This window comes from Mixophyes fleayi, chromosome 1 (genome assembly GCF_038048845.1).
Source record: "Mixophyes fleayi isolate aMixFle1 chromosome 1, aMixFle1.hap1, whole genome shotgun sequence".
Lineage (NCBI taxonomy): Eukaryota > Metazoa > Chordata > Amphibia > Anura > Limnodynastidae > Mixophyes > Mixophyes fleayi.
The window spans coordinates 287415285-287442721 of record NC_134402.1 but is presented as its reverse complement, the minus strand read 5'-3'; the positions used below and the strand labels follow the sequence as shown (position 1 = coordinate 287442721).

The 27437-nt window shown below is 38.2% G+C and overlaps 1 protein-coding gene across 1 annotated transcript; it reads right to left on the bottom strand.

The window, feature by feature from the left end:
* On the bottom strand, positions 1-27090 carry OSTF1 (osteoclast stimulating factor 1). The gene is made up of 10 exons (XM_075210997.1): positions 26903-27090; positions 14800-14846; positions 14269-14319; positions 11737-11800; positions 7740-7793; positions 7027-7134; positions 4596-4645; positions 4046-4124; positions 2047-2145; positions 1-514 (listed from the first exon to the last, which is right to left on the bottom strand). The coding sequence occupies exons 1-10, from the start codon at positions 26934-26936 to the stop codon at positions 456-458; spliced, it is 645 nt and encodes a 214-aa protein (XP_075067098.1). The 5' UTR covers positions 26937-27090; the 3' UTR covers positions 1-455.
* Between the last annotated feature and the right edge of the window lie 347 nt (positions 27091-27437).

The following is a 27437-nucleotide window of genomic DNA, read 5'->3' as shown; positions in this document are numbered from 1 at the left end:
GAATTTTTAAGAACATTTATTGTATGCAAAAAAGTTTAAATATAATGGAGGTTTGTCTTTTTGAACAATTAAAACATTTGAATTAATATTGAACTTTTTTTTAGCCATTTTAAAAGTATTATGAACAAAATTGACAAAAGTAGCTACAGTATAAATTTCCAGAAAGTAAACTAAACAAAAACAGAAAAACAAAAACACACGAAAAGTAAAAAAAAAAAGTCAAGTGCACAGTATACAAGTATGACAGCAAAATAACTTGTTTATCTGTTATTCAGAGGATGCAAGTAACAACAACGTGGCATAGGTGTATTTGCATCCTAAATACAGAATTAAAGGCATTTTATGAATAATGTTTTTGAATGTTTCTGGAACACAATCGCTTTGCATAGTTTAGGTCCTGTACAAATGAAGGTGCACACCGGAATGTCAGGTAGCTAAACAGTTTCCATTCATTATTAATCTGAGTCTTCATCATCAAGATATTCATCTGCATTGCTGGACGTTCGTACAAGGCCTATGAAAGGAATGATAGTGAATCAAGAGTATATTTTTTTAAAATATATGCTAGAATTAAAACAGTAAATTGATCATATGATGCTGAACGTACTATATGTTGGTAAATTGTGCCATTGACAACTTTAGCATACCGAACTTCTTACACATGTCTACATATAATCAGACACTATCCATGTGCATGGATAGTGAGCTGGGAACATATGCTATGGGGAATTTGGTTGTAAAGCAAGTCTGTGGAGGCCAGAATGATTGTGAAACAAGCTGAACTGTCCCACAACAATACCAAATTGTCCACCGAAGAACTTTTATCATGCAAGGTATTAACTCCGTGATTGAAAAAATGAGGAAAGGCATGAGCGTGCTGGCGGCAACAAACGTGGAGGAAGGAGGACACAAAGGAAGAAAGCTGTGCTCGCCAGAGCATACAAATATCATCTTGTATGTGTCTGTTTGCTTAGCTACCTCTTTTCTCAAACTGTTAGTGATCATTGACTCAAGTAGCATCCGTTCCCTGGCAAGAATTGGTGCACTGTGACAAACAATTGCCCAGGAAACTAGTTGCCACTAAATTAAGGTTATTTGCTAACTACGTGCAAATCTGCACTAATAGGATAGCAACCAGTCAAACACTGGCTTTCATTGTCTAACTTACACTAGAGACATAAAACAATCTCTTGCTACGTCTTCATGCTTTATTTACTACTATTTATTAAATGGTGCAAATACGTAGATTTGATTCACTGAGCAATGTTAGTAAATAATCTTTACTGCCTGGGATCAAAGATAGGTGTCTGTCTAAAAATTCCAGTTCTGGGTTTCGCCAACATGATGCTGGGATGCAGGCTTAAAATGTTTTGATCAAAATATGAACCAATACCTCATGTTTTCATTTTGCTAGATACACACAGATATGCAGTATTAAGGATAAGCGCTAACAACAACTGTCTTTTTGTTTTGTATACATATGTGGGCATTTATATTGCCATGCAGCTAGTACCATATAGAATATGGGATATACCGAGCGCGGGCTTATTTTTTCTCTGGTTTTGTCTCAAAATATTGCCTTATGTTGTCATAGCAGCTGTGCGTTAAGCCTATTTAAGGCTCATTTGGGTGTGGCTTATAAGCCAGCCCTTGTTAGATGTAAGGCCCTATACCTGGGAAGTGAGTGCATATGATTTTAAATGCATTTTAATGGTGTTTTAAAGCCTATAGGTCAGTGTAGGACCTGCATATAATGATGTGCCCTCGACGCTGGGATGCATGCTTGAATGTTTTGATCAAAATATGAACTAATACCTCATGTTTTCATTTCGCTAGATACAGAGGTATACAGTGTTAAGGATAAGCATTGACAACAACTGTCTTTTTGTTCTCCAACAAGAAACCTGCAGGTGACTATCCAAACACACTGGTAAAAAGATCTTCATTGATTACAACCAAATGGAGCAAAGGTCATCTCTGGGTAACAGCTTGCCACAGGTTTATCAAAGAGAAAGAAAATAAAACAAATTAGAAAAAGGATATTACCTTGTGCCTGTCTCTTTTTAAGTAGGGTGGCACACTGAGCATTTGTAGCCATATCCAAAGCCAACTTTTTCTCATTGTTCCTTAAATCTGTTCTTGGCCCTACAGAGAACAAATCAAACAATAATAATGTCAGTATTTTTATTGAACACCAATCCAACACCAATGTTAATGTAATCAGAAAAATATAGTGTATTATTGGCTACAGCCATTTATATTTCAATTGTCAGTATACTTTTATCATAAACAAATTGTGTGACTGATCAGCAAACAATCAGAGTCTCAACTATTCAACAGTACATAAAGCAGATTGTCTAACACTTATGGACCTTTTAATATTAAACTTACTTTTGGTTAGCCTTTAAATAAATATTTTGGACTATTAAGAAATGCAAAAATAATAAACCGATGAAAGACGATATTAGGTACAGTACATATTACCAAATACGACAAACAAAACACCAACAGCAGTACAAACAAAAAATAGGGAGAGATAACATGACTCTGGAAGGAACAAAATGTATATAAGTTCTCAATTACTATTATTGCTTCTACTAATATGATTCCGGAACAATTTTAAATACAAAATCCTTGGTACATAATCCAAAGTGGACACCTTAAAAGAGATAATTAGACAATCTACCAAGATGATGGAAATAACTCTTATTATGGGTTACTGCACCTTTTATGTTAAGACTTGTAAAAGCCAATACAAATGTAACTTGTAATAGATTACTAAAATTGCATAATTGGTTGCTATGGGTTACTACATGTTTGTGCCATTTCTCAGTAGAGATAAGAGGAGAATCCACACACTAGTAACAGTGACCAGATGTGAACAAGTAAAGATAAAATGTATGTCTGTATGTAAAGTAGATCATTTCAGTTATTCCACTTCAAACATACAGTGAAATAAATATGCCCCTTTGTACAAATCCACCAAATTGTACACAGGATTACTGTTAACTAGTAGACTACAGGTCCATCACTCAGACTTCTGCACTGAGAGAGATAGTTGTGGGCTGCTTGCTGGACATTCATTGCTGAAGGGGAGACAGACATACATATGGGCCTCATATTGCACCTACATGCCGAAACAAGACAAAGCACATTTACAGGGGTCTTGCACTATTAGAAGGGGGTGCAAAACATTCTAAGGCACATTTCACTAGGGTGTTAGCTCCTATTGTACCTACTTTCAAGTTGGTGATGCCTGAGAAGTGCTGATTTTATTTAACTGCACATGCATAGGACCTATGGGGTTTGCCTTTATCGAGCGTGACTCCATTTAATGCAATGAATGGAATCCTGCTCAGTGCATGAAAAGCGCATTAAAATTGTATAGGCAATTGTATGCTTTTTTCATGCATTCAAGAGGACTCCATTTAATTCATTGGAATACTGCTGAAAACATTCAATGCGAGTCAAATACGCATTTGTAGTTTTCATGCATTTTTTTAATGCGCTCAGCAGGATTCCATTCCTTGGCTTCAATGGAGTCATTCAAGGACTAATCTCCGCTTCTCTGCCTTTCACCTTCACAGCATACAGAGGCACATATGCATGTGCCGGGGACGGAGGGGGCGAGTCCCAGTGACTGCAGTATAAATGTAACAATATGTAAAAAACAACAATTTAACGAAATTCAGAGGTCAAAGAACAGTTCGCCTGTCAATGTGTAATTTCCAAGAGAAATAGACACATGTGGATGTCTCTTATTTGCCGAGTTATAATTGAAGTGGTCTTCATCACTAATGACCTGCTATTGGTCCCTTTGTCATATAGGGGGTATATTTACTAAACTGCGTGTCTGAAGAAGTGGAGCTGTTGCCTATAGCAACCAATCAGATTCTAGCTGTCATTTTGTAGAACGAACTAGATAAACAACAGCTAGAATCTGATTGATGGCTATAGGCAACATCTCCACTTTTTCAAACCCGCAGTTTAGTAAATATACCTCTTAGTGTCAATTACTTTGTTTGAAAAAAAACTTAAATCTCACCCTTCAAGAGCAATAACTCGACAATGTCCGCATACCCTTTCCATGCTGCAGCATGCAGAGCAGTGTCACCAAGCTTGTTCTGAAGACGATAGAAGAAAACACAGCATTATTGTAGGATTATTTTTTGCATTCCATCTCAAGAGACACAGTGACTTATCCTCTCAGTGCTCCGTTCAAAAGAATAATTTATCCAACAAGCAGTTTACGCAGCACTGTCTACTGCATGGGCCCATGTTCAGTTGATCATACATATAGATAACACTGAAAAAATAAAGATAAATTTGTGGTCTTTTTCCATTGCTAGCCTAAAGCGAGTACAGTGCTCCTATTATCTACAGACTTCTTTAGTCTGGCCACAAGTGTGACGATTCTGCTACTCTGGTAAAATGCTGAGCAACAGGGTCTTTGTCCTACTGGATGAGACCCAGCGGTGCTCAGGCAGAATGGACTACATTTAGTCAATATGTACACACACAGGATTATAACGGTCATCTTATGACAACATGTCGATATGTATCACTATAGCTATTAAACATATGGAAACACTTACCTGCTGGTTGAGTTCAATATTTGGCTGTGAAAGTAAAACTTCCACAACATCTACAAGATACAAAATAGATTTTAGAAGTGGAAACTCTAACAAACATTATCCTTGTAAAGCCTTTTTTCGAAAATCAATGCATAAAACATCTGGGGCCTGATTCATTAAGGACCTTAACTTGAGAAACTTCTTATTTCAGTCTCCTGGACAAAACCATTTTACAATGCAAGGGGTGCAAATTAGTATTCTGTTTTGCACATAAGTTAAATACTGCCTGTTTTTTCATGCAGCACACAAATACTTGATAGCTTATTTGTACACTGAAATTTAAAGTTGATATTTGTGTGCTATATGAAAAAACAGTCAGTATTTAACTTATGTGCAAAACAGAAAACTAATTTGCACCCCTTGCATTGTAACATGGTTTTGTCCAGGAGACTGAAATAAGAAGTTTCTCAAGTTAAGATCCTTAATGAATCAGGCCCCTGGTCACTACTGTTGAATATAAAATTAGTTTAAACTCTTAGTTTGAGTGCAGGCAGTAAAAATCCCCTTTGAGTCCAAATTTTGAATTAAAGAGACTTGCACTTGTGCAACTAAGCTTGGAAAGGAGGACTGGGGGAATACAAATAGAATACAGTAAGACCGTGCACAACCCCTGGAGATGTGACCTTGTTAGACTTGGCCACATCTCCACGTCTCTTAGAAGGCATATCTATTACCTAAACCCTACTGTAGACTTGCCCGACCCCAACCAATATAAATAAATAGACTACAGTCTGGGCGTGTTACAGCTAAAGCAGGGGGACAATAAACGTGGGGTCACCCTGTAAAAGCGGCAACTAGCACTAGGCCAGGCTGGTCACACTATATCAGAGCATACTGCAGCATTGGGTCACCCTGTCATAATGTGATTATCTCCATCCCGGGGTTGAATTACCTAATGAGGCCTGCAAAAAACGTCTCCCCTTCCCAGGCACACCAAATGTGCCGAATAGCATTGGGATTCTTCCTGGTTTCCCTGGGCTGCGGGTGCCAGGGTAGTACTTGTAAGTAAAAAATGCAATTAGTTAGATCCATACTGCATGGGCCTTTTTTCCATGTGTGGAACTACAATCGCCAGCATGCCTTTGTAGGCAGGGACTGCTGGAACAAGTAGTACCACAACAGTACCGAAGTGAAAAAAACATAACGAAAATATATAAAACTAAATAAACAAAGACATTAAAAAAAAAACAACCTGTCATCGATTTAGAAAGACTTTACTAAAATAACACTCCTCCAAAGCCCTTATTTACCTCATTATCAGACTCCTAATGCCATAGGGAATCTTCTTTCCTGATGTTATCAAAATAAAAAATCCACAAGGGAATGACAAGATTTGCTCCTCGCAGAGACTTTATAATGAATGAAGGGGTTAACGTGAACAGAGAATCAGAAGGGCTTGACATCTGATTTGCTGCAGCATGGAAAAACTGTTTACATACTGACGTCATGAGGTCCATTAAGTTCATTCATTTATTCGCTTAGCAGCTAAGCAGTGGGCCTTATTCTCTTAGTCAGTATTTTGAATCCCTTTGGAATATTTCAAGAAGAAAGAAGATTCCCAATAGATTTAGGAGTGTTTATTTTAATTAAAAGACTTTGTAAATTAGAGGGTGTTTTTTTTACACTTGGGTACTATTGTGGAACTACATGTTCCAGTGATTTCTACAAGCCCCAGTATGCTCTTGCAGCCACAGAGCTGCTGGTGCTTGTAGTATTTGGCAGCTTCCAGTTTCACGAGGAAATTCAGCCTAGTGATGACCAGGCTTGGGCTGGTTGCAGAGTATAACATGGGGACCTCATGCTTATCATCCCCCTGCTTTAGCAGCAACATCCCTTGCTATATCACTGGTGCACATTACGTATTTTAGGAAAGAGGGGGAGAATTGCACATCATTTTTAAGTTATTTATATGGGATGTAGTCGCTTATACGGCTGAAAAAGTAGTTTGATTTGAGGGTGGTCAAGGTCAGGTGTAAGTAGCGGATGATGACAATGACCAACTCCCAAGTTGCAGACACTTATTGAGACTTTAGGATTTGCCAACAGTGTTGAAGCAAAGAAAAAAAAAATAGCTTTTTTTTTTGTACACATCAGGAAGTTACATTAGGTTATTCAAGTTTAAATGAAGCTTCAAAACAATTGCGTTTGCAACATATAAATAAAAGGTTTTTGGACAAGTTGGACATAAGTGTCTGAGATGTGCCTTGTCAAGAGGATGCATCTGCTACTCATTCATACCTGGATGTATCGTTACATCTGAATACGCTATAAATACGCATACACTTCAATCTCAACAGTTGTTTTTTGGTATCATTACATAATTTTATCATAACATGCTTTTGCCATAATGCCTGTAAACGAAGACATTAAAATAACACCAATTGCAAAGTACCTTTATGTCCTCCATGGCATGCCCAATATAAAGCAGTGCTTCCAGCTTTATCCAAACCATTGACCCCAACTCTGTTTTCTAGACACTCTCTTAACCAGCTTAAGTTACCTAAAATATTTTTAGAAGGAAAATAAATTTATCCAGATATTAGATAATTTTAAAATACTATATTAACAAAAAAATAAATATCTTTTTAGAACATTTATGAAATGTAATAAATTCTCACGTCATCCTGAACATAAGAAGAATAATTCTGATTATTATTTTAAGATATAGATATATATATATATATATATATATATGGCGCTTACATATTGCGCAGAGCCTTATAGAGAATATTTGACCATTTACATCAGTCTCTGCTCCAGTGGAGTTTACAATCTACATTCCCTGCCACGTGGACACACACTAGGATTCATTTTTGTCGACTCAGCAGTAGGGGGGTTATGGGAATACTGGGTGGTAATTGTGACAAACGGTTGAGTTTCATGGCTCTGGCCCCATCCAAGCTGGATTGTGGGTGGGAGAAACGGACTGTGCAGACCAATAACTTCCTTAAAGTATAATTACTGGCAGTTTACCGAATTAACAAGAAAGCCATTTCAAATCAAGAAATCAATGTAGTAATAAATAGATATGTTCAAAAACAAGTGTTAGAAAGTCAATATTTGCTAATGAAGATTGCATGGTGCATAAACACTGATAACACTTACCCCTCTTAGCTGCTTCATGCAATGGATTGTCAATAGACTCGGCTTGCTCCGCAACTGAAAGACAAATGTTAAGCAATGTGTTTACTTCTAATTTTGGAACCTGGTGTCATTAAACAATAAAATTTTTATGTGGCTAATAAAATGGTAATTTGTAATACATACAGATAATTTTAATTATAAGAATACTCCACTTTTTAAATCCAACCATATTAGTATGGATCAAAAACTTTGTGTTAAACAGATATATATTTAGTTTTTAAAATGGTCTCAATTCATAAAATCATGGTCCACAAATTACAAAGCAAGTGACAATACGTTGGCACCTATACAATCCCAAAAATGCATCAATATATGAAAATCTACAAATAATAATTTATGAACATTGCTGGAGATCCAGGAGGAAACAAACTTGATTCCAATGTTAATCACACCCATTAATACAATGTGGATTTCTACAAAAGAACGTTATTTGGTTTAAAATAATTTAACTAGATCAAGCCTTCTTAAAAGTAGAAGTTCACTTTTGTGGAACATCACCTCCTTCTAATCTGGTTCTCACCAATGAGCAAATATGACCCCTAGTGAGAAGTCAACATTCGCCACCACAAATCCATGCCCTACTCACCTTCGGTGGCAGTCATTATTCAGACAGTGTAAATGTCGGCACTTAACCTGCCTCCATTTTCACGGACTCACCCCATTGCTCATTTAATGGCGGCATTGTGATTGGCATCAATCAGAATGTCGCCAATCCCACCGACGACATTGTCCACCTGTCAACACAATGCAAGTGTCAGCATTTTGCCTGCCGACATTTTCATGTCGCCAGGTTGTGACTTAATTTACACTGTCGGAATTATGTACCCTACCCCCCCCTCCTTTAGGGCTCAATAAAAAGGAGTTCAAACAGCCTCCATTCACATGCAATTTGAGAGGGTCCAGATTAGATCATGAAAGTTCTATAGAACTGAACAATATTTTTAAAACCCATAGGGCTAGATTTACTGAACTGTGGGTTTGAAAAAGTGGAGATGTTGCCTATAGCAACCAATCAGATTCTAGCTTTCATTTATTTAGTGCATTCTACAAAATGACAGCTAGAATCTGATTGGTTACTATAGGCAACATTTCCACTTTTTCAAACAGTTTAGTAAATATATCCCATAGTATTCACACGCTCCTGCTGTAAAATAGTGTAGCTTAAGAAGCCCAAATATATGGGATGTAATATTCACTTAAAGAACTTTGTGTAGGCAAGCAAATCACCCAAAGTGCTAGTTTCACTAAAAAATTTAAAAATGAAAAGTGGGGGTGTAGTCCATAGCAACCAACCAAATTCTAATTATATTCTAGAATGTACTATATAAAATTATAGCTAGAATCTGATTGGTTGCTAAGGGCAACAACTCTACATCTCTGAAGTTTTATTAAATCTACCTCATGGCAAGCACTGCACAAGTTGAGAGAAAGCTACTTTCAGAAGAGTGAAATACATCAAGGCATAAAAGCTGCATCTGATAACTAATATTGCATGCAGTGTTTGGAATAAACAGCATGTCAAGTGAAACACATTGTAAAAAGCCATACAACAAGATGTGTGACGCATCTCATCTATTTCAATATATGTTTTTAAGCTATGAGTGGCTGATTAATTTCTAGCTATTGAAAATAATGCTGAATATATCCTGCAAGTGACCCACAAACATCAGGATCGAGTAATTTCACCCCACTTAAAAAAGGTCAAAATTCCTGTTGTAATCTATTAATTTATTCAGTTTTGCAGATGATAAATTATTTGTTTTAATGAAAGTGGAAGTAACTTACTGAATCATATTTTGTTAATACAAGCTTTATCTGTAACTGAAAAACGGTATAACTCGGATACCACATTTTAGAACCTCTGCCCTCTTAACAGAGGAGAGAAGTCTGCTTGAATGTTAGAGTGGACTATGTTTGGATTTCCCGTTTAATATAAGGCCATAATGATCTCTAAGGATAGGTACACACTGGCCAGATAATTGAACGAAAAATCTTCAATCAGCCGACATCCGACCGCTCAGTCAGATATCGTGTGTGTGTGTGTGTTACTAAACACGCACACACACACACACAATGATTTAAAGTCGTCACAAAGTGCCGATCATCGTTTCCTTTGGTTGGTTGTATTGTTTAATATCTTCCGAATAACCACCGACCAATCATGTAGTGAGTATGCACTCATGCTCACGATCTCCATAGAGTTTAGAGAGTCGCGCTCTATGCACCCGATGCTAGCAATGAATGTCATGAAGAATAAATGTAGAGAGTGTTGTAGAAGGAATATTTCATTTGTTCATTCTGAGACAGAATATTTCATTTCACAGAAGCCAACGAAATTCGTTAGGACACGTGGATAACAAGGCGGTTTTAATCCATGTGACAATAATGAATAAATGAATATTGTGCTGTCATTCTCTGAAGACTAGAGGACCAGATGAAGGAACAGATGAAGAGCACAGATCTGAAGGTAAATCGTGTCAGTGTGTATCCATGAATCGTCAGACTGATTAGACTTTCAGTCGTAAGTACAATCGTTTGAGAGAACACGTCGGTCGGAAAATTCTTCAGTGTGTACCTAGCCTAATCGTAGCGCCTTTAAAAAGAAAAGACAAAAACAAAAAAGAGTGGCTATTGGAATCATTCCAATCTGCACTTCCTGAAACATGTCCACAATTATCAGCTGTCATTACAATTACCACATGACAAACACAGTAAAGCATGCAAATAACTATTACCAGCAAAAACAAAGGGAAAAACAGAACATAAATAAACACTTTGCTCAACACTTGTGCAAATTGTGTTTATAAGCAGCGGTGGCGATTCTAATTATACATAAAGTATAATTGTCAGAAGCTGCATTAGACACTTATTTTGGTTGTTGACAATAAAACTGTTGTAGTCTTTGGTTTAGCTCTACATTATGGCAAGAACACTATAATCACACAATTGCTGTAAGACAGCTAAATAAAAGGCCCAGATCCAAAAATTAAGTACTGATGTTAATATTTACGTTTGGTGGATGCATAATGCTAGCAACAATCAGTCACCAACCTTTAGATGCATAATCAATAAAGACACTGCCAATCTGTGAAATTACTGTTGAATGTAAAGTTGAGTTAAATCTATTTTCGGTCACGATCAGTACGGAGACTCTTGTAAATTAATTTCTCTCTGGTAAGTTACACGTGGAGCATGACGTGTGAGGCAACTCGCACCTTATTGAATTGTCCACTTAGAGATTATAAAAGTGATCAGAGGCTTAGTGATAACAGTACACTGCCCTGCATTTCTAGCACTGCACAAGCATTTGCATTTACTTCTTTTGTTGCAGGACACTGCTAATTTTGGGGCTTTGAAGAGCCCCCCAGCTACCCTCCTTGTGTTTCTGGTCACCAGCCACTCACTGCAGGAGGAAACACAGTAATTAACAAGGTGAGTGGAGTAGGGGCAAATAATTATTGCAGAGCAGCCAGTGGGGAGAGGTATGTCGGAAGCCAGGATGGTATCATGAGATTCTCATCTCACTTATATGTATACATTTACATCTATAATCTTATTATCTCTTCTTATAATATAAACAGTATTTGTACAGAATATACTGTATATGCACAGAGTGTTTTGGTGAAAGGCAAACCGCTGATCAAAATCCTACAATTCACCCTGAATTTTGTCTATTGCTACATAAAGCTGATAACAACAGTTCCTCTTCAAAGTAAAGACTACATGTTGAAGCAAAGGTAGGAAACTGTGGCCACTTTAGCATGCCCTGCGAGCTGAGGGCTCTCCAGCTGGGATTTGTAGTTCCACATCAGCCAGAGAGCCACAGGACACTTACCCACAGCCATTTGTGCAACCCTAGTTTGAGAAACCTGGCTTAGAAGCTGAGAGCACTTTTAAACACAAAAGGAGTCACAAATCTTTAATAGTGTGTAATATCTTTAAGGTTAAAAATTCTTACCATAATTACTTGGTATGAGTCCTGTTTTTCCTTTACAAGTACCTTTCCACCAATTTGTATCACTCTGGGAAAAGAAAAACATACATATAAGTTTGCTGTTGTATAGTTTAATTTCAAAATAAGCAAATATCTCAGTTTATTTAATATTGATTTACTTACTGCATTCTCCTGGACCTCTTTGCTGATTTGATACTATTGTTCACCTTCCTCTCCTACACACCCTTTACTCCATTGGCCATCGTGACACAGTTCTTTTCTGGTTCACTTCCTACCTTTCGAACTTAGTGTTTCTACCTCTGGCACATCCTCCCCTCCACTCCCACTATCTGTTGGGGTCCCAACCAAAAGCTACCTAAAGTTCAACATGTCCAAACCTGAGCTTATTTTCCCTCCTGCCAGAGTCACCACCTGCCCTTAGATCTTCCTCACAGTCAATAACACCACAATTTCCTCAGTCTCCCAAGCCCGCTCCCTTGGTGCCACACTTGACTCCACTCTCTGATTTATTCCTTACATCCAGACTCTCTCCCAGTCCCGTTGACTCCACCTTAAAAACATTGCCAGAATACGCCCTTTTCTTACTCAACATTCTACCAAAACTTATCCATTCTCTAATCATCTCCCATCATGACTATTGCAACCACCTGCTATCTGACATTCCTGACACCCATATATCTATCCACACTTCAATCCATCCTAAATGCTGCTGCAAGACTGATCTTCCTTTCTCACTGCTCCACATCTGCTGCACCACTTTGCAAATCTCTACACTGGCTCCCTGTGTCCTCCAGAATCAAATTCAAGTTACTCACACTTACCTACAAAGCCCTCAACAACACTACCCCTGCATACATCTCAAATCTCATATCAAAATACTCTCCCTCCCACACTCTTAGATCTACCTCTGACCATCGCCTTGTCTCATCTCTGGTAACCACCTCTCACTCCCCTGCTGCTCCCCACTTTTAGAATTCCCTTCCAGTTTCAATCAGACTTTCCCACAGTCTTCAAATCTTTAGAAGCTCTTTGAAAACCCATCTTTTTTTAGAAGTGACCTTATCCTTGATAACACTATTCACACTAATGCACCCTCCCCACTATCCCCATCTCCACTCTGAGCCACACTAGCTCCTCTTGTTTGCCCACTTCCACTTAGAATGTAAGCTTTCGAATGAGCAGGGTCCTCTATACCCTTTGGTTTCATGTCTGCTTTTATATTGTTTACTTTGTATGTCCCTGTTTTATTTATGTTTATTTACAGATTTCCCTACTGTACAGCACTGTGGAGCCTTGCAAATCTACGATTATAATAATAGTTTAGGTATGAGCATTTGATGATCTATGAACACTATTATAAAGGCATTATGTTACCCTGTCTTAGGCCAGTTATCCACTGGCGCTACTTTGGGGTTTTTTTTTTGTTTTTTGTAACACCAGTAAAAATGCTACTAAAAATGTGGGTCTGAAGCCAAGTAAAGAGAATGAAAAAAATCTTGGAAAAAGTCCTCTCTGTCCTTCATTCATTCCATCATAATAGGCCAAAGTAGTGTCAAAAAGAAAAACATCTAAAGCAAAATATCCATCCGTTCTTACCATCTAACCCCAAAATGTGAAAGCATATATAATAAAATGTATATATATTCTAATACACTTAATGCGTCCTTTCATTCACTTTAGCACCACAGCAAATGGTGTCTCCTGAATTCCACATTTGTAGTGAAAAAACCCCAAAACAAAACGGTACGAATAGAACGAATAAGCAAAATGCTGTCGCATTTAAAACACATCATTTGATCTCAAGCCGTGTTCCCTTTATTTTTTAGAACGTTCACTCAAAAAACAGAATTCTCAGTTTGCACAGTAAAACTTTTACATTGGTACACTAATAAATAGCATGTCAATGTCAACAGTATGTTACTGCCAGGGTACTTCTTAAGGCTCATATGAAAGAATTAAATGGGACAGACTTTCTGATATAGCAGCAGCCAGTAAGCAGAGGGAAATCTGATCATGATTTCTTCAATAAATGGAACTGCTCTGATAATCAAGATAAAGAAAAAAAGAACATTAATTCTTTTTTTTTGTAAATGGCAACTTAACTTACATGCATTGCCTTATACATTTTTGAATGTCACAGTTTTGGTGATTGTAAGAGCTGAAGATATTTTCTATGAAGCTGTGATTGCGGGGTAATGTTTTTTCTGCAGTGCACACTAGAACTTTTTTTTTTTTAAACAGCAAAACATTTGTAAGAAAAAATAGTGGCGGACAACCTCACAAAAGGACTATGCGCACTTAACAGAGGTGAGTGGGTGTACACCGAGACTGTAAAATTCAAGGTTTTTTTTAGTTGCTCTTTTATATAGATAAAAAAAATCCACATCATACACCTTAGGCTTTCGGACCGTTTCAGTTTGTGATCAATGGCAATTGGGCCAACCTAAAAGGTAACAGAAGATGGAGCTGGGGGTAGAGTGTGGTGCAGTTTTGGTACACTTACATTCAGAATTTATAATACTACAACAAACTCACCATATCTGAAATGTAAAGAATATCCCCTTCATCAAAATACAGTTCATCCGGCTGAAAATATTAAAGCAAAATCAGACATGTAGATTAAAATGTAATGAAAGTGATGATTAGGAAACTAGACAGAAATTTAGCTAATACATCTGCATGCGTGACTGGTAGCAGAATAGGTTCTGGCCAATACATCACATAAACCTTGGTTTGTGGTCTAATAAAGCAGCAGCCTGTAATCTGGAACAAAAATACACAATTTCCTTTGATGCCTTATAGAGTACAATGTGTGCAAAACGTGTAACCAGCAATAAAATTGGTGATATCTAGATGTGCTATATAAATCAATACAAAATGTACCAAGAAAATGGAAAAACTTGCATGTATAATTTTTACAGACAACTTCTTTTGCTAAGGATGTGGTATACGGTGAGGTTTAATATTTAATTTGACGAGTTAAGAGAAAACAGTTTCCATTTAGGTCGAAATGAAACAAGCAATAACAATCACTGCAAATGGGAAAAGGAGGGAGTGGAAGGTTACCGTTCTAGGTTCAAATGTGTACAGGGCCCGGAAAACTTTCACTTGTCCTATAACAGAATGGGAAAACAGAAAATATCAACAAGAATTACTGCTAAACTTATCCTTATTTAGATCTACTAAGATTACACAGCATTGGGGAAAACGAAACAAAAAACACATCACAAATATTTAATGTATTTGAGTCATAAAGGAGTTACTCCTTATAATGTGTGTACTCTCAGAAACAAGTGAATCATACAATGCATATTTATATTTTGTGACTTCCCCACTTACATTTCAGAAGTTTCCTAAAACAATCACCACTCCTAAGTTAACTGACAAAATATACAATGTAAGTTAATATAACATTTGTACTTACATCAAAAACTGTACAAATAAAGAATAAAGTTTCTGGGCAACATGATAGAGAACAAATGGACAAGAGGAAAAAGCTCAGTGGATGAAAGCTTATTTGCAATGCATTTCCTACAAGTGTTGCAAACTCATTCTTATAGATAAGTTCAACGTAAAGACAAAGAAATATTATACAATCCAATTAGAAGCTCACATATAACATGTGTCAGTAATATTAGAACCACATATTTTAAGACTGATATACTTGTCGATATTTTCCTATGTTGTTTTTTTTTTAATCTATCTCAACAGTACTTAAAAAATACTTTTTTAATGCTTTTTTCCCCATTGTAATTTATTTCATCATAGACACAATTTCAACACTGAAAACCATAGCTGTGGATTTCTTCCCCCATTAGTTTTCGTGTGCAGTTTTAATATTTAGCAATTGAAGGACGTTCTACCAACGGTTTAGCATTTAAATTGTGCAACTGTTTCCCCAAATGACTGTGCTGCACTGTACAGCATACAGTATGGGACAATTTTAGGGACATTATCGGGCTAGAAACCAGAACTGTAGCATCAAACCTTAATATATAAACTAAAAACTTTAAAACAATATATACCTTAAAAAATATAAGGCAGAAGTTATGTAATAAACACTGATTGATAGAGAAACATAATCAGTTTACAAGGGTTTAACAATACTTTTAAAACTAGGTGGGGAAAAAAAAAAAAAGTGGAAGTGTGGTTGTCTTTAAAATGAAATGAACACCATATTTTGGGTCTATGGGATATATTTACTAAACTGCAAGTGTGAAAAAGTTTCAAACTGTCATTTTGTAGAATGCACTAAATAAATGGAAGCTGGAATCTGATTGGTTGCTATAGGCAACATCTCCACTTTTTCAAACCCGCAGTTTAGTAAATATACCTCTAAAGCTAAATATGATCATAAAAAAAGTTCTTCATTGAGACATAAATTTACATTCTTGGTTAAATCACTGATGAAAATATATAGAGTATGAGGGCACCCATACAGGTGACTGTATTAATGAAAATGTGCTCAACACATAAATAAATGAATAGGCTTATCTGGTGATCCTCTGAGATAGTCTTGTTCGTTATGGTCTCAGAGTCTATTGTGCTTACAACTGTTTAAGCGGATTTTGAATATCTTATTGTAGTGCAGTACTATTAGAATTTGTTTTCATTTTATTAGATGCATAAATCCTAGTGCATGGATTTGCTCCAATAATTAAAAGTGTACTATTTCATTGCACATAGGACGTAGGTATATCTTGTAACACAGTCAGTTGCATCTACTACAGTGCCACAGTACCTTTCTGTTATTTTATTGGAGTGACTTTTGAATGTTCTTTTTTTCCTTTTTCCCTATTACTAAATAGGCATTTTGCTGCAGGGACACTATTGGGACATTCCAGTGAAATTTTGCGACCATGCAAAATGTAAAAACACAAACTCAAAACTAGTCTACAGCTTGGCTCAAAATGAAAATGCTGGTGGAAATCAGGGTAAAACAAAATAGTGCACAAAAGGCCCAATTGATTGAGAACCCACACAGACTAATTTTTTTATATCAATTCCTATCCTCCAATTGATTTTAAGATAATATACAATATTTTTACATTATGTTTCGTAACCACGGTCAGTATTTTTTTACTCTGACAAGCATTCACTTCCCATGAATTTTCATGTTGCCTGCAGCGTTCACAAGTGTTAACGTTCTGTAAAATACAGTAGTATTTTATGCAAGGGCTCATTAAGTACATAGCTGTTAAAAGCAAGGACAAAGTACAAGGTTCTGTCTATGTTTTTAATGGGCATGGTTGCTTTAATATCGTCTGTGTGAACCATCATGGTTTAAAATGAGGTTTATATTTAACAACATTTCTGCATTACAAGAATTAACCACTTTGCAGAGAGCTAGAGCGTTGTTGTTACAATGTAAAAAAAAAAAAAGTATAAAAATGGATCAGTGGTTTTGGCTGCCTGTTAAGGCAGCCAAAACCACTGACAATGGCTATTTAGTAATTCACTACTAGTAAATAGTGAATAGATGAGTGGTGCAATGTCTAATTGAATTGGTACAGGTATGATGAAATATCCAACATAATTAAAAATATGTATGTTTGTTTTTTCTACTAAGAAGGCAACAGAACAGTTAAACACAATAATCTGAAAAATAAAAATAAAAAAACAATTATCCTCAAATCATATGATCAACTAAGGGTTATAAGTGGAAAACAAATAAATAAAAGCTGTGGAATGTACATGTGTTATAATTGCATTTCCTCCACAACATATTATTTGCCTGAGAAACAATGATCTTCTTATGCAAAGGTTGTTCAAGTGCCAAAATTGAAGGCCGAGGTTTGCCCTTATGATTCCGTTTTACACATGCTTCTGTATACCAATGCAAACGCAACCCAAAATCGCTCTGTGCCAATTCCAATTACTCAAATATTTCTGTTGTAGTAAACTACAAAGGTAGATTTTGTCATTACCTAATATTAATGTATAATAAATAAAACTATTATGAGAAATACCTGAGATAACTAAATATCCGAGTTATTGGGGTGTATGTAAAGGTAAGTGCAATCAGCATTTTTATTTTAATTCATATGAATGAAAAATTAAAACATAAGCAGCATTTTACTTAGAATATTGTTTGTTAAAATAAATGCTTGAACTGGTCACAGCACTCGTTATTGCATAAGTCAGTGGTTCCCAAACTTTTGCAGTTCACGGCACCCTTAGAGTCTCCAAATTTTTTCAAGGCACCCCTCCAAAATAATTACTGAGCAGTCCTGTTTTAGAAGTAGTTGGGTCAAAAAATTGTAATAAAGTATTTAGGTCACGACAAAAATACTTATTTAGTTGTATGCAAAAATGCCCCTCTGCATCCAGGCACTCTGCCCCCTCTGCATCCAGGCACTCTGCCCCCTCTGCATCCAGGCACTCTGCCCCCTCTGTCACGCTGTCACCTCCTCTGCCCTCTGTCACGCTGTCCCCCCTCCTCTGCCCTTTCTCACGCTGCCCCCTCTGCCCTCTGTCACGCTGTCCCCCTCCTCTGCCCTCTGTCACGCTGTCCCCTCCTCTGCCCTCTGCCATGCTGTCCCCCTCCTCTACCCCCAGGCACGCTGCCCCCTCTGCAGCCCTCTGTCACGCAGCCCCCTTCTGCTGCCCGCTGTCCCCCTCTGCTGCCCGCTGTCCCCCTCCGCTGCCCGCTGTCCCCCTCCGCTGCTTTCTGGAAATAATGAATAAAGGATAGTGACTGAACCTATGGCATATGTATCAATTCAGTTACACATGCAAGATAAAATAGATTGTGTTGTGTTAACGTTTATCCTTATGGCTTGGCCACATCTCTGAATATGTTCAAATATGAGAGTGCTCTCATTGTAGCAACAGGCATAAGGACATTTGCCTAAACCAAGAATGAGCATTATTCCACTTAGATGCCAATGCTCCAGTTAAACATCATCTTCAGGATTTCGAAAAGAACTGAGCCTTTGCTTGTATCAAGTGGTTATGGGTGAATATATCGAGTTACGTCAGTTCCTGAGAGCGTGCAGTGTAAACAATCAACCAGCATTGTTGAAGGATGATTGTATATTCATTACCCTAATACAGCACTGGTATATGATAGTATATTCATTGCTTTATTCTATGACATTTGGAACAAAAAAACAGTCTGGATGTTATGTGCCAGATGATTGAATGCATTTCTTGGAAACCTCTCAATAAATTGCAATACTAATTTATGGAACTACCATTCCCTGCTTTTAGGATTGCCAACGGTGGGTGCAGAGGATCGATTTTGTGCAGTTAAAGTTTGCAAATTACTTTAACTTACTGACTTGTACATGACCTTCTACAAGCCTTGCTACATGCATTGCTTTTTCCTTCTAAATCCACCTGAGCTTTTTAGCCATGCATTTATAGTGTAAGAGTTAATTTTATTACTATGCCGTAGAACACAATGCTGCTGTCTCAGTTGTATCCAATGCAAGGAGCACCGAAACAGTCAAACTGTATCCTATGGTTAAAAAACTCTGCCTGATCATTTACATACATGGCTGAAAAGCACAAAGGGAAGTGTAAAAGATAATCCCAAGTATTTACTAAAAGTTGCAGAAGGACATTTACAATAAATTAAAGTCATAAGTAGCTGTTGCAAAATCTATATAACTTAATCATACAATGTATTTCAAGAATAAAGAAAATACAACTTATGGTTCAGACATAATTCGGTATTCAGGAGAATAAGAAAAGTGTTCTGTACATCCCTAATCTACTGTGATCCAAGTGCTGTGCAGTATGCAGATGTTGCTCTGCTGGTATAGACTATGGAAAGATACTTTTGTCAGACAGCTAAATCTCAGTGGTTTAGGTGGATCTAAGCAGCACATGACTGAACAGATTCCAGTCTGTGCAGTTGATTTACAGGTGAGTAAGGGGAGACATGGGGGATGGAAATATAGGTGAAAGAATTGGGAAAGGGGACGTTTGTCTGAAAAAGTTCTTTAAGTATATTAAACTCACTGTGTATTTATAAGACAGTCCGTCACTGTCTGCAGTGCAAGCTTGTCTGTTAGTGCATGTGATGAAACACTTATGCCCAAGTTGTGTTATAAAAAAATAAAAGACATGACAGGAAGTGAAGTAAGCTTGTTGAAACATCTCTACTATGCTTCAGGCCAGTTCCACCCAGTACGCATTACACTGGATGCTAAGGCCACATTTATTCAACTATCTATGTATCTCAGGACATATTTAATAAGAAAGAAATAATTTATGCTCCAGAAATAAAATGTAAGCTTGTTAAAATATTTAGTTTTTTTTTTTTGTTTGTTTTTTTAAACATAACTTTCATACAATAATTGGGCATTCTATAAAACAGTGGTGAACAGGCGGCCCGCAGCCACATGCTCCCAATCTACCTCATTGTATGCTTTGTTATAAACCAGAGCATAAAACACTATAGGAACAGCTGTCATGTGACCTCCTCTGCACATTTAGGGAGGTCACGCAGCACAACTAAGAAGGAGGAGTTAATGCAGTGCATTCTTCCTCTGCGGGCACCAGCTGAGCACATAAGGTGTGAGGGGCACATGGCGAAGTCTGAGGGGCACGTGGGGGACACGTGGGGGGGGGGGGAGTCCAGGTGGTATGTGGAAAGGTCTGATTGGCATGTAAAAGGCAGGTAGCGATATCTGAGTGGCTTGTGAAGGACATGTGGGGAAATCTGAGGCATGTGGGAGAATTTAAGAGTATGTGAGAATGTGGCGTCTGAGGGCATTTTGTGACAAGTGACAGGTCTTAGTGGAATTTTGGCACGTATAGGAGTGTGGGTGAATTTTGGGATGAGCGATTTAGAGGTACCAAACTTGTTTAGGGGCTGTTTATTTTATTCTTAGTAATGTGCAGCCTTTTGGAGGGTCGTATATTGAGTTGCCAATCAATTCTATGGAATGTATGGCGTGGAGTGTTTTTAGGCAAACTATGAAATAGACACCTCCTGTGTGATTGCTCCCAAATCCGTTCTGAGCACACCCTGGGCCCCTTCATAAACAATAAGCACACTATTTTAAGTAATTTCACTTTTTTTCCTCCATAAAGTTGTTATCAGCCCCTTCTCTCTTCCAGCCCCCAAACATTATAAAGGTTTACATTTTATTATATATTTGTTGATTGAGCTTACTATGATGTTTACAAATCAGATTGTAACTGTAAATCTGCCTTTTACTGTTTGATAATATACAGTATGTACTACAGGTGTATCAAATATTGTAGCATATGTAGATTACCTATTCAACTGACAACTTCATAAAAATCTCATATCAGATTGGCAGGAATAAAATTGATCATTCTCTGCTTCCTAGGGCCAGGCACAAACTGGTGTTCAAACATTGCATCTAAATGCAATGCACACAACAATAAAACGTATTGTATTCTATGTGTCCATACACTTTGCTTTCATACTTTGCATCTATGTTTGGTACTGCTGCGGTTAAGATTTTTGGACGTTGCTTGTTCTATTTCTCCCCATTCAAAGTATGTCGCTGCATTTGAACAACTCCATGCTATGAATGTGCAATGTGTATATAACCCATAGAGGATACCATGAGAAGTTTAAGCCGCATTGTGTATTCTTTCACATGATTTCTATGGATCATTTATTCCAATAGCCCTTTCATTTCTGTGGAGTTGTGTGCCACATCTAAAAACTCCACTGAAATGGATGGGCCATAGACATTAATGGTAATTGTTGTTTCCCCCCAACATCAATAGATAAATTGAATCTGTATTGATGTGTGATCAAAGCAGAAAGTCCCCAAGACTCCACCTCTCCGCCAGCTAATAACATTGGCACTAGTGTGGGGGGAACCTGCTTACAATTCACTGAGCAAATAAAAGGTGTCCTAGTTAATGTATTCTTCTCTCAATCTGTGGCAGGGGCAGTTTGTGTTGTCGTAATGCTGTTTTTTTAGTTCTCTTTTCAGTGGTTTACAAGAAGATCTTGCCTGAATTACCCTTTGAATTAAAATAAAACATATTTTGGTGCGTTCCGATTGGATAACATTTAATTTTGAATAGGGGCATCGGGGAGTGTATTATTTAATTAACTATATTCCTTACAAATGTGTTTGTGATTTATTTACATATTATACTAGATTTGTATAATGGGCAGGGGTCCCACATTATCCAGGGGCCACTGAGGTAGCAACATTCCTCATTACCACAGATAACATAGCCCATGGGAGCTATTCCCAGCCTTTTTCAGTGGAGTAGACTATGTTTAAACCCCTTCCACAAACGCTGGTCAACTGGGACTAGTTCCACTATGAAAGTGGCACCACATGCTGCAGGTTTCCCTGTTAAAAGCGGTAACCGGCAGAGTCTGTCTAGCCTAAGACTGGTTTCCACTCTATCAAGCGGATCCCAGTTTGTCTAGCGCTGGGGCTAGTTAAACAATTTGCAGGGAGAGGTGGCATGCTATTATATTTTATTTATTAACTTGCGGAGCTTTATCCATTGTTTTCGAAAGTCTATTCATTGCAATAGGGTTTCTATATGCTAGAGACCCCACTGAAACAAAGAGCTTGTTGAAATTATTGAGAAAAGCTCCAAAGGAACTTACATTCTGGCCACATTCAAAAGTATCCAGTGCATATCAAGCATAAACTATACCACATATTAGACGCATGCGCTAATAGAGGGGTCAGCAACCCCCGACAGGCATGCCAGATATAGCATGCAGACCACTTCTGTTTGTCCCGATGCTCCACGGCTGTTTCACTAATGCAGCCGATGATGGCCAAAATGGAGCTTCTGCACATGCGCAGCAGCTCCGTTTAATTCATTTGATGATTTATCGAAGCAGCTCCCAGATTTCTGTAACGAAAGATGTGTCTCCAAAGGTAAGTATGAGGAACACTATACTTCAGGGGCACATCTACATGGCTGAACTTGAATTGGGAGCAGAGCCAGATTAACCTACTGGTCTTTGTGGGCTATAGCCCAGGAGCCTCAGGCACCTGGGGTGGCCCTAACAAATATTTTTATGTAATACTGCTGGCGATCGGTCGGGGGCCGCCAACCATTCATCCTAGGCAGGCGCAGCTTACAGCAAATCTGATGCCGTTAGCTGCCCTGCTGTCAGTGCAGCCGCGGTGCACATCGCGCTGCTAGAGAGAAGGTCTTGTGAGACTGACTCATAGTCAAGCCAGATCTCCTCACTAAGCAGCGCACTGCCCACCGCGCCCAGCAGGACAAGAAGAAAGAAGGAGGAGGAGCCTGCAGGTTGCAGAGAGAGAAGAGGACCAAGTGCTGTATATATATATATATCGGGAGGGCCTCACAGTACCCTTAGCCCAGGGGCCTCCATTAGTTACAAAGTTGATGAGGTTGAAAAGAAAAAAAAAAAAAACCACCAGTCCATCAAGTTCAACCTATTTTGGTTCTTCTGCGATCCCTCACTTATATTTGAAATTGATCCAGATTAAGCAACCGCCAAGCTGTTTCAATCAGGAAAAATCCCTTCAGACCCAATACTGCAGTCCTATTTTTCCTATATCCAATACTTCACTCCTTCATTTTAATTAGCAGTCATATCCCTGGATACACTTTTCCGCTAAGAATTTGTCTAATCCTTTCTTAAACATATATATTGAATCTGCCATCACAACCTTCCCTGGCAGTGAATTCCATACCTTGACGGCTCTTACTGTAAAGAACCCCTTCCTTTGCTGGTTGTGAAACTTCCTCCCCTTTAACCTTAGGAGGCGAAATAGTGTCCTGTGTGTAGTCCTTGGGGTAAAAAGTTCCCATGAAAGTTCTCTGTAGTGACCCTTAATGTATTTGTACATAGTAATCATGGGCCTGATTCATTAAGGATCTTAAATTAAGAAGTTTCTTATTTAAGTCTCCTGGACAAAACCATGTTACAATGCAAGGTGTGCAAATGAGTTTTCTGTTTTGCACATAAGTTAAATACTGACTGTTTTTTCATGTATCACACAAATACTTGATGGCTTATTTGTACACTGAAATTTAAAGTTGATATTTGTGTGGTACATGAAAAAACAATCAGTATTTAACTTATGTGCAAAACAGAAAACTCATTTGCACCCCTTGCATTGTAACATGGTTTTGTCCAGGAGACTTAAATAAGTAACGTCTTAATTTAAGATCCTTAATGAATCAGGCCCCATATCTCCTCTTAGACATGCCTAAAATTGCCTTAATCCGGCCCTAATTGGGGGCACATCTATGTGGCATATAACGAATTGGGGGCACAGATATGTGGCATGATATGGTTTGGGGGCACAGGTATGTGTTGGGGATTGGGGCACAGCTATGTAGCATAATACAAAGTTAGAGCACTACTGTGTCATAATATGAATTGGGGGCACTACTCGTGGCATAATTTGATAAATATTATATATACATACCCAACTGGCACTTTTTTCTGCAACAAACACCACTACTAGGTAAGCTGATGTTAATAATCAACCAACATACTTGGTGATTTTGTGGTACAATGTGGTAGTAAAAACCAAAATGGCCCTTAATCTTGATGCATGCATGGTTCAAAAATTCTTCTGGCAGGATAAAGCAACTGTTTGCAATGGAACAATTTTAGCAGTTGCCCAGTGATTGCATCTGTTTATAAGACAGTCATTAATTGCCAGGAAACAATGTATCGCATCACTGGCATCCAGTCATTTTGTTCACTAATTGAACAACAAGATCTGCAACAATTTGGTCCTGCATGTATGTGACTAAACATGTAACAGATGTGGTTGCTTGCAGCTGTGGAAGAACAGCAAATGTTTACAGCGTTACAGATATTGAAAAGAAAGGGAATCACACTGCTACAGTACGTAGAAAAACCCTTTTCTGTAAAGATACAGTACATACAACCAAGCTTCCACCTTCTAAAGCAGCTGCCACCCTGACTCCAATAAAGGAAAAGGGAAGCTACAGAAAATGCTGGCTTCATCAGAATGACAAACAGCAAAGACAACAGCACATTAAACAGGAAGTGTGATGATGGGAGGGTGTGTAGGGACAGCAAGTAAAACCTAGAGGTGATCTTACTACAGGCTAGTCATGGCTGGTGATACTGATTAAACTGCTGAATTATTCATTTACAATAATCATATATATTTCTCTTTTCTTCTTAAAGAATAAATTACATTAAAAAAAATTAAAAAGAAAAAAATCAGAATGACCAATTAAACAACATTAGCTTAAATCTGCACTGTCACCTAGTATTTATTAAGGTGAGCCTGTTCCTAGCTGGAGCCCTCAGGTGTCAGGGAATGGGATGAGAGTTTGTAGCTTGTTATTGGTCCATGTACTCACACCCCTCCCCTCTTCCACTGCCATTTAAAGTTGGCGAACAAAACTGATTTGCCAATTCTAATTTGTACTAAAAGCAGCATGTATTTTTCCCAGAGGTTCTGTCTTCGTAAACTCATATATAAAATTCATTGACCCGTTTGTCTGTCCGGTTATGCATTCGGACACCCCTGCACCAATTGGGATGAATCTAACGCAAGATGGTCCAGTTGGATCCTGGACAGGTTTTAGGGGGAAGTTAGGGTGCGGGTTGGACCCCCTGTTGGTGTACGCTGAGCAGAACTTTGACCCGGAGTGTCTGTTCTGGGCCTTCTACTGGATGGATTTGGAGGACATTTAATATAAAAACAAAAATGACACTGGGCAGCCACCTCACGGGTGTGTTGGAAGGGCTCCTATTTTTAAAAGGTTGATAGATACACCCAAATCATTGATAACTTGAATATTTAAACCCAGGCAACGCCGGGTACTTCAGCTAGTTTTTTTTATATAGAAGGTAGTGCAGCTTTAAATCTACATCTAGGCTTACCTCGCAATATTTCAAGAAAGTATTGCATATTAAAAAAACACTTACATTCTGAAAACCAAAATGCAATAGAAGTTATGCTACAAAAATGTTTTCCCACAGACAGCTACACATTGAGGGGAATTCTATTAGCCGCGAAGTGTCTCCCGAACATCCGTGAGACACTCTGCAGCTTTGACAGAAATCTCAGATCCATTGACGTACTAAGGTAAATGAGCAGAGATTTCTACCGTTATTGCCGGCAACGTGAGCGGCGCGATGTTTGAGCACCGAATCACCAGCAATTAAATCTCTCCCATTGAATGAGACATTCGTTCATTCACAGTGACACATGCCTAGAACACCATTGGGAAGAAGGTATTCGTCCCCTAAAATGCTAGGGACAGAATATTTTAGAGATATAATGGGGCAGTTATAAATAATATTAACCTCGCCAATTATACAAAAATGAGCCTGTTCCTATCACATCCATTAACTTTTAATGAACTTTTAGTAGTTCACTGGTATATCATCAGGTGTAGTTATGACAATATTACACCATGCAGCTTTTTGGTCACTCAAAAAACTAGCCTTCCAGGTACACAATATAAACATTTCTGAAATGTTTTACCTATTTTAAGCAATCAACTGAAGCTGCATGTCATACATTTTTTCACAGTACACTTTGAACCTGGAAAAGGTATGTCTCAGCTAATTGTTATGATAGTTTAGTATATTAACTTTAAAGGACATAGAATAAAGTAATTAACGTTTTTGTCTATAAAGCAGTTCCATGGAGTGCCAGAGCTGGATCAGTGCAGCGACAACAGAGTAGAAGAGGGGAGGAAGGGGGATTAAAAAGATTGGGCGTTAACCCTTCCAAACCATCCAATTACCAGTCTCAACTATTTCTCCGTATAGTTATTATCCAGGACGTATCGTCATCCAGGTAAATCTGCAACTATACACCACATGCGCACTACTAGAAAGTGGGTCATACACACATGTATACAAAAACAGGATCTACCCCAATTGCATGCATTACAATACATAGAAAATAAACGAAATACTCAGTCCCCTAAAATGAGAATTGCGGACAGTACTGTGCTTTTCCCTACTACAACAGAAACAGTAATCAGCATTGTACAGCCAGTGCTACTCATTCCGGTACATCCACCTCTTCCTGTGTGCAATGCGCCCATGGCTGCTTTGACATGAGAAGAGTACAGGTAGGGCTCGGCGTGCAAAGCTGCAAGTTCGCCGATACAGCGAAGTATCACACCCTTGGCTTCTCTGAATTTAGAGCAATAGCAATGTGGGTGGAGGCATATACACACATGCAGGAGGCAAGGACAGGCCTCTCTCTCTCACCTGGTTTCACTGGCTTAGGTGGTGGCTTGGACATGGTGTCCCGAACTGCTTCACAAGCTCAGCACAGGGCAGAGAGTGTTAGGATGATGAGTGGCCCCGGTGCAGGGAAATGTTGCTGTAGAAGAGGGTGTCAGTCCCCTGTCCTGAGAATGAGGAAGTGTGGGGACTGCTGGAGGAGGGGCCCAAGCTGTCACCACCCTGATCCACGCAAGCACACACACACACTCACAAGGACTAGACACTACAACAAATGTCATGTCAGCCGCAGACAGCGTCTCTGCCTTTCACACAGAGCAGCAGTAGCTTTTTATGTGTAAAAAAAAAAAAAACGTGCATTCGTATTTCTCTATTGATTTGTGATCAAAGCCTTTTCTCTTGCGATTACCTTATTAAGCCCTGTTGTCACTTTAGATTTTTATTTTTATTATAACTTATTTATAAGGTGCCACAAAAAGTACAATGTGCTGTTCATAACATTTAAATTAGTATGCTATAAACAAACAGCAACAATCCATAACACTTTACATAACACATG